A 9,031-nucleotide genomic window follows, 5' to 3' on the forward strand; every position below is an offset into this window, starting at 1 on the left:
GCTTTGTCCCTGGTAGAGAAATGCTAGAAGGAGCTATTGTGGCCCATGAAATTCTACACTCCATTTCTCAGTTATCTATTCCGACTATGATTCTCAAATTAGATATGATGAAGGCTTATGATAGAATAAATTGGTAGGCTTTATTGTTTGTGCTCTCTAAATTTGGTTTTGGGGTAAAATGGGTTAAATGGATTCAGGCTTGTATTAGTACTACTAGGTTTTCAATATTATTGAATGGTTCCCCATGTGGTTTTTTTTCCTCTTCTAGAGGCCTTAGGTAAGGAGATCCACTATCTCCTTTTTTGTTTATCATTATGGCTGAAGCCTTTAGTAGGGCTATTTCATGTGTCAGGGAGAGGGGTATGTGGAAGGGGATTTCCATTCCTCATATGTACATATCCCATACTCATTGTTTCTTTGCGGATGATATTTTACTATTTGGATTAGCTTCTATGAGGGAAGCTCAAGTCATCAACAAGATCATTTTGGAGTATTCTTCATTCTCTGGGCAAAAGGTTAATCAGGCTAAATCTAAAGTTTTTTTCTTTAATGTCTCTCCTTTGGTGCAGGCCAGGTTGTCTCATTTTTGGGGTTTTTTGGTGGGACAATTTCCTTGCAAATATTTAGGGTTGCCTTTTTACACTAGATCTGAGAAGCACAATTTTTGGGAACGGGTTTCTGGGGCTATCTCAGCTAAAATTCTTTCTTGGTCCCATAAGTGGTTAACTTTTTCTGGTAAATTTGTGCTTATTAAAGCAGTCTTAAATGCAATTCCTATCTATCTATTATCCATTTTAAAGGCTCTGAAAAAAATAGTGGGGGCTCTTCATTCAATTGTGAGATCCTTTTTATGGAATAATAATGTTGATAAGACAAAAAGTATCTCCTTGTTGGCCTGGGATAGGGTTTGTGCTTCTAAGGATAAAGGAGGTGTTGGGATTAGGGACCTTGGTAAGCAGAACTTGGCACTTGGTGCTAAGTTGGTTTGGAAATTTTATAAACAGCCTACCTCTAAATGGGCATCCATTTTATCTGCTAAATACTTGCCTAATTGTTCTAAGGAGGCTATCTTCACTACTTCTACTCTTCCCAAAGGCTCTGTGATCTGGAATTTTATGTCTGAATGCAGATCTGTTATTTTTCCAGGTTTGTCTTGGCTTATTCATAATGGTCGTAGGGCTAGGTTTTGGGATGAGGTTTGGAATGGTTTCCCTATTATGTCTAGTCTTAGGGACTGGTCATCCCTTATGCCCATCCTTAAATCCTCTTGGGGCATTTTTGTGGGGGATTATTTCTTTGTCAACTCCTCGGGTTCCCTGTCAGTGGCAAAGTGGAAATCAATTGCTTCTATTCCTGTGAGTCAGGACATTAAATCTGCATTTGAGGATGAGCTTAAGAAACATCCATTACTCTTCTCGGGGAAGGATGATGAGCTCATCTGGTCTTTTTCAAAATCTGGGGAATATTCGGTTAAAGAAGGTTATAATTTTTTATCCTTAGATGTTAAGAGGGAAGTTTTTCCATTTAAACTATTCTGGCATGCTGCCTGCTTGCCCAAAGCAAGGGCTTTTGCTTGGCTGGCTATTCAGGATAGAATACTTACTGGTATGAGATTAGATAGGTTGGGTATTACTGTGGTTTTTCCTTGTGTTATGTGTGGAGGGTCTCTTGAATCAATGGATCATCTCTTCCTACATTGTCCTTTTGCCACTCATTGCTGGAATTGGCTGTTTAGCAAGTTAAATTGGAAATTTGCTCTAAGTAAGGACCTTAGCTCTCTTTTTATGAGTTGGCCTCTTTTATATCCATCTACATTTTATGCCTCTCTCTAGATTATTGCTCCCTCTATTCTAATCTAGAAAATATGGTTAGAAAGGAACAATAGGATTTTTAAGACACTATCCTCCCCTCTGCATGAGGTGCTCTGTGGTACTGAAAAGCTGATTTTCAAAATTGTTTTGGCTTTCATCTATTGAGGCTTTGGGTCGCATAATACTTACACTCCCTGGGATAATTGGGTGTCTAATAATTGGATAGTCTTGCAAGCACTTCCTCGGAGTGGTGCACTTTTTCAGTCACGACCTCCAATTAATAGAAAGGAAGTTGTTTGGTTGCCTCCTCCGGTTTCAAAAGTTAAATTGAATTTTGACAGTGCCTCTCGTGGCAACCCTGGTAAATCTGCTATTGGAATTATGGTCTTTGATGATAGGGTGGCTATCATTACAGCTCAATGTAAATGTATTGCTTATGGTACTAACAATGTGGCTGAACTACATGCTCTTTCGGTAGGCTTGGATTTGCTTCTTTCATTACATTTGTTGGATGTTGTTATTGAGGGTGACTCTCAAGTAGTTTTTTACATGGTCACAAATCATCCTTCCCACTCTTGTCATTTAAAGTATTGGTTGGATAAGATTCTTGATCAGCTTGAGTTGTTTAATTCTTTCACTATGTCTCACTGTTTTAGAGAAGCTAATAAGGTGGTTGACTTCCTGGCTAATAAAGATTTGGATGAGGATATCCAAGAATTGGTTGGGGTAGCCTCCGATTCTCTTCCTCCTCATCTAGTTTAACTAATATCGATTCGAATAGAGAAGTATGACCTTGTGCCTTACCTCTAGTTTCAGTCAGCCATGCAGTTTAAAGTAGTGGTATCCATTTGGGATATTACTTAATTATATTTGCATGTTTGTGTGTAACCTCAGATAGGGCTCGGGCCTCTCTTTCTATATAGGGTGGGTTTTTGTGGTCTATGGATGCTTTCTTATCATATCTTGTTGTCACTCTAAAAAATATTTACTCATGTACTCTTGCTGATGTTTATAGTTTGGAATGCAATGACTGCATTTCTATTTAATCATTATTCCCGTACATGTTGCTTTTATTGCAAGTTTTGGTTGCGATATTTTGGTGTGCGGGGGAGGTTTTTTCTTGTATGTTTGTAATCTTCTCTGATTTTTTCATTATTGTTCTCCCTTGATGTTTGTATGGTTTTCATGTGCTTTCCTCATACTCATTTTGTGGCAATTTTTTGAGGGCTGTTGATAGATCTTGCTTGTGTGGGTATCTTGGTTTATTTATATTCATGATCGGCCATTTGCTTTGTATGGATTGTCATCATTTTACATTAGGGTGGTGGTATGCTTCCATTTGCATTCATTTTTCGTTTGGGCCGAGTAATTTATCGTGCCGACCTTTTGTGGTTAAGCTACTCCCTTATTATGAGTTTGTGTTCTTTATTCTCCTCTTCTCGCTCGGCTTTGCATTGTATTTTTTGATGGCATCCGTGGGCTATCGCATTCTGATGCCTCATAAACATTATGATTTCCAAGATTCTTTTGTTTTGGATGATGAAAAGCTTGGGTGTTTGTTTCACATTCATTCAGTGGATTTTTCTGTGGCTTTTCGCAAAGTTTTGGGAAAGCAATGTATTGCAGATAACTCAGGTTGTTTTCTTGGGGATATTGCTTCTCGATTTCTCACTGTATGTATGGATGTGCTTTTGGACTCTGATATGGTTAGGGCAATCTTTGATACATACTTCAGCCCCCATTTCTACACTTCTATTGATTTGGACAGTGTTCTCTCTAATTATTGTTTTGAATTTGGTGATTTTGATTATGTTGGTTTTATCTCTCATTCTCAGTTATTATCTTTAGGTTGGCATGGGGAACTCCTTTCAATCTTAAGGAATGGTTTGATATCTAACTTATACGATGATAAATTATTTGCTTTGGTTGCTCTGTTAGACCATGTATCACCAGACTGTTTGGTTGCAGCTATCAATATATTTGCAGGAATTCACTTTCTCTTAGAATCAGTGTCCACTGTTCACTCTTCGCCAGTTTGGGTTTCTCCTATTCAGATGGTGCCTCCTTCTTCTCCACCATTGGAAGGGCCTAGTTATTGGTCTTCTATTCCTTGACATCATGTTCCTAAGCTTCTGCACTTTGTTCATGCCTCTCAGAGTATTTGAGTAGGTGGTTTTGGTCTACGGGTTCTTGAGCAAGGCTCTGGTTTAATCTGTCTTCTTCCTTCTTTTGGCAAGCAGAATTAGGTGGATTTGTATGCGCCATAAGTTATTATGTAAATGCTCTTTCACATGTGACCGCATTTTTTAAGCGGCTAGTCTTATAAACTCTTAGTATAGGTTTATTTTATGAGCTATGACCAGAGGTTTTCTTCACAGGGTTCTTTCCTCCAGTATGCTCTTTGAATCCTGTGTAAAAAGAAAAAATGATAAATAAAATTTAGTGGAGTATTCCACTTTTATCAAAAAAAAAAAAACTTCTGATTTTCTTGATTTATCTTCTTGGAAAATATATGTTTAATCTCAATTTAAAATTCAAAAAATGAGATATGCCCAGTCAAAAGCTGCTTTATAACATCTTTTTGAATCCATCTTGATTCTCCAATCTTGTCTTCAGTCTTCTATAAATTTATCAATCTTTTCTCATCAGAATGAACCACGTTTTCTAGTATCCTCGCGCTATCAAAATCATATTTCAATCTTACTTTCTTTCTTATTTATTGCACTCATAGGTGAGATCCACAAAACAAGCTATTTGGAGGAGAAAAAAAGCCAATAGAAGTCAATGAAGGTAACACCTTGTGATGGTTTGCATATTTATTTTAGTGTTTTGCTTTCATTCTTTCATTGAATGTATTAGGATAAAATTTTCATTGCATTTTAGCTTTTGTGGTTAGCTAATTTATGTGCTTTGATGCTTATTTTCATTTTCCTAATTATATTTTTTGGTGAACCCAATGTGAATGTAATTAGGAAAATGGAAATAAGCATCAAAGCACATAAATTAGCTAACCACAAAAGCTAAAATGCAATGAAAATTTATCCTAATACATTCAATGAAAGAATGAAAGCAAAACACTAAAATAAATACGCAAACCATCGCAAGGTGTTTCCTTTATTGACTTCCATTGGCTTTCTTTCTCCTGCAAATAGCTTTTTTTATGGATCTCACCTATGAGTGCAATAAATAAGAAAGTAAGTAAGATTGAAATATGATTTTGATAGCGTGAGGATACTAGAAAATGCGGTTCATTCTGATGAGAAAAGATTGATAAATTTATAGAAGATTGAAGACAAGATTGGAGAATCAAGATGGATTCAAAAAGATGGCATAAAGCAACTTTTGACTGGGCATATCTCATTTTTTGAATTTTAAATTGAGATTAAAGAGATATTTTCCAAGAAGATAAATCAAGAAAATCAGAAGTTGACTGGTTACTTCTATTTTCAATTTTTTGGAAGATGTGATAATAATTTTAAAAATCCTATAAATCAGATGATGACATACTTTCCATTTTCAAAAATTGAGGGAATATGAGAAAATAATTTATTTAAATTGGATAATGATTTATATTAATTTTTAAATCATTTTCTCGATTTATTGCCATTTTTGAATTTGGATGAGGATAATTAGAAATTAAATTAAAAACAAATAAAGATTTGTTTCCATTATTTATTTTTGGAAGAAGATAATTAATATTTTATTAAATAAATAAATAAAAAATTAATTATGATGAAATAATTAGCTAATTAAATAATTTAAAGAAATTATTCAGTTATGAGAAAAATGAAATTGAATTTAAATAAATAATAAAGATTATTTATTAAAATAGGATTAAACTAATCAAATAATAAAGATTATTCAATTAATGCTAGGAAGTGAATGATTAATGATGGAATGATTTAAATTATTAGGAAAATAGAAAATTGGAATTGGAAGAATGGCACTTGATCAATTAATCGATTAGGGTAGAAATGTTAAATTGTTAGTGTGTGCAAGCATGGTGCAATTTTTGTGTGTCTACAATATCAAACCAAAACAAAATCATTCTCACCAAGTCAACCAAAAGATAGATTGTAATGTGTACACACTTTTTCAATCCAAGATATACAACTAGACCAAAAATATAAAACATGAAACATAGATCAGTCCTAAAATAACATCCAACATGCAACACATGCCCAAAATAATACTTCTTGCAAAATCACTAGACCAAACATATATCACATCTAATTTTGATATTATAAAATAAAGCTTGCACCAATTATAGAGAGAAAGAGTCTAGACCAAAATAGGTAAAACCCAAACCATCCAGAACATGCTTCTAAAAGACTTCATCATTATGAACACGCTGAAATCAACCAAATCAATTTTTAATACAATCTTCCTGTAACCAAACCATAAAACGAGTCATATCAACCTCCAGTCCAAAACCATATCAACCCATACTCCTCCAACTTCTCAATACTATATCCAAAACAACAGATGTCCAGACCGAAACATACCTTGACCACACTGTTTGACATCAATGACAATAAAACACATTTTAGTAATACTTGATACTTGATTGATTTACAAATTTGAGAATCCTTTAAAGAAGTGCCCTCACCTCATTAGGATACCTTCAATTGTAGTGCCCCTCCTTGATTCGTCTTTCCTTTTGTGCACCAATAGACTATATTGATATAGCTTAGAATATCTTATAATGCTTTTGATAGATGTTTATGGATTTATCTATGATTTGGATGCCCTATGGCTGATGATAGGCATATTATATTTGTAGATGACATTATGGTTTCATATGGATGATGATATTCATGAACTATTATGATGATGGACTCTTATTTAATGATCTATATGCATATGTGAGATTCATATTTGCTTATGGTGATATGGTGGTTTCATACTATTGGTCGAAAGTTTTTGGGTAAGTTAATTAATATTATTTTATATCCTTACCTTAGTATTTGGGTAGGGGCAGGTATGAAATATTATATTTCTAATTATTTTGATTGGCCGACATATTCTATAGTTTTTTAATGAAACTCTATTTATTGAGTTTTGTCAAGGATTGGCTTGCTGGAGAATTATTTGAATACAATTGTTATGTTAAATATTTTCTACAAATTTAGATTGTGGAGATTTGGATTGGCTTGGATTTTGGTTTTGTTGGATTGTTGTGCTTCATCAGATCAATTTGTTCTTCCATAAATTCAATTCTAGGTCGAGAGATTTTAATCCCTCTTTTTGATGGTCTTGAAAAGCACTGAGAGGGGGGGGTGAATCAGTGACACCAAAACATGCACAACTCTAAACACTAACCGGTAGATGAACTTAACTAATAATTTGAACAAAATATATGCTATCCAAAATGAAATAACAGCATCCACATAAAGTAGAACATTCACAATAACACAAGTGTTTATACGTGGAAAAGGCAAATAGGTAAATACCACGGTGAGATGGAACTCACAAGTTAATTATTTGCAGTAAAAGAAAACTGACTGGTTAAGGTCTTACAAAGAGCTCTACTAGGAGCGAATCTTGTTAGAGATCCCAAGCTTGATTAGAAGCTTATACCCTGTTAAGAGTACTACCCTGTTAAGAGTAACCTTGCCAGAGGATTTTAGAATCCAAACTAATGGATCACCTTGTTAGAGGATTTGTACAATGAAGCTTGTTAGAGCTTACCCAATTAGGGGATTTTATTGTGTTGTAATGATTATAAAACAACAAGAAAGATTTGATTTGTTCTGAGTAGCACAAAACTTGCTTGATTAGATCATTCTAAGTACATTCAACACTACTCTCCATCTAAACACTTATCGCTCTTGAGAAAAATTATTTGCATAGATCACCTCTTCTATATCTATTTGTAATAACCCACCATGTTTAACCCAACAAAATTTGACCATTCTTTTTTTTTGTTTAATTTAATCATTTGTGTTTGATTTAATCGCATACTCTGGGAATCCATCCATTAGGATTAGGCATTCATCCATCCGGGATGAGCATCTAACCATACAGGTTAGGCATTTGTCCATATGGGGTAGGAGGTTTCATCTATCCAATACGGGATAGGCATCTACCCATATAGGGTAGGCATCTACCCATACAGGGTAGGCATCTATCCAATTAGGATAGGGGGTGCTCTGGCCAGAGAATTAGACTCATCAGGACCATTCAGGTCCTGAGTCACTCACTAAGTACTACACTCCTCTAATAGGAGTGCACCGAGGTCACCATCCTTAGGAGTAATCAAAATAACATAATACAAGCTTGAATTTTGCCTCGAAATTTGGCTTAAAGCCTCGAGAAATCAAGTGAATCCATACAGGATTCCTTCCGAGTATGCATTGAATTACTTTTTCCTTTTTTATTCTACTTATCTTTCAAATTCAGATTCTACTCAATCCTTCTTTTTACCAAGCCTAGACCCCACCCATGAACGCCTGAGTACTAGGGACAACTCTGTCCCAAGACTACCTACATACCCTTTTCGGCATGGGATCAAGGCGTAAAGTATGTAGTTCTATCTTCTACTCTATGGTTTGATGTAAAGTAGTTAGTGGGTACGCAACCCTTTCTAGGGTCAATGTCCCAGACAGTTTCTTTGCGGTTGCTACCCACGGTGGTAGCACTTAAGCAAAGGCTCAAGGTGGCCTAAAACAACTAGATCCTAATACTTATCATAAGCGTCACCCTTGACCCAATTGTCGACCGTCAACAACTCTTCAAGATTAAATAAATTTCATAAAAGCATTTCACTTAATCAACCCTAAAGGGGGTTTACTATGGTTTAACTCAACGGATGTAAAATCATTTAGGGATTATCTTGTTAGATTATCGATCCAAGGGGGATTACCCGCCCCTTAGATTTTAACTTCCAAGAGTCCCTTATTACTCCCCGATGATTTATAGGGACGATGCCACAGACGTCGTTGATGTAGCTTTATTAGGCGTTAAGTGCAGTAGTTCAACACGACAGCATTACCCGTAAGCGTGACCCAGAGGCACTGTATATACCGAAAGCTGCTAGGTTTTGGTTTTTCGACTTCCTTTATTTAGTCTTCTAACTAAGAAGCTATGAAAAACATCATGCTTGAAAACAATTATGAATTGAATGTACATAATTGCAAGGTTTAATTAATTGAAATAACTACTTCGATGGCATTCAATTACCACTTGATAGAATTACCATTCTTCTACAACTAAACTAT

The 9,031-nt window shown here is 35.2% G+C and overlaps 1 protein-coding gene across 1 annotated transcript; it reads left to right on the plus strand.

The window, feature by feature from the left end:
- Nucleotides 1-314: 314 nt before the first annotated feature.
- On the plus strand, nt 315-2,573 carry LOC131073918 (uncharacterized). The gene is made up of 2 exons (XM_058010432.2): nt 315-1,605; nt 2,038-2,573. The coding sequence occupies exons 1-2, from the start codon at nt 315-317 to the stop codon at nt 2,571-2,573; spliced, it is 1,827 nt and encodes a 608-aa protein (XP_057866415.2).
- Nucleotides 2,574-9,031: the final 6,458 nt, after the last annotated feature.

This window comes from Cryptomeria japonica, chromosome 9 (assembly GCF_030272615.1).
Source record: "Cryptomeria japonica chromosome 9, Sugi_1.0, whole genome shotgun sequence".
Taxonomy (NCBI): Eukaryota; Viridiplantae; Streptophyta; class Pinopsida; order Cupressales; family Cupressaceae; genus Cryptomeria; species Cryptomeria japonica.

Excerpts from the sequence above, each read along its gene's own strand:
- LOC131073918 (XM_058010432.2), top strand. The coding sequence starts at position 315 with ATGGCTGAAGCCTTTAGTAGGGCTATTTCATGTGTCAGGGAGAGGGGT. Across the intron at positions 1,606-2,037 it reads TCAGGATAGAATACTTACTG|TCTTGCAAGCACTTCCTCGG; the intron begins GTATGAGATTAG and ends ATAATTGGATAG.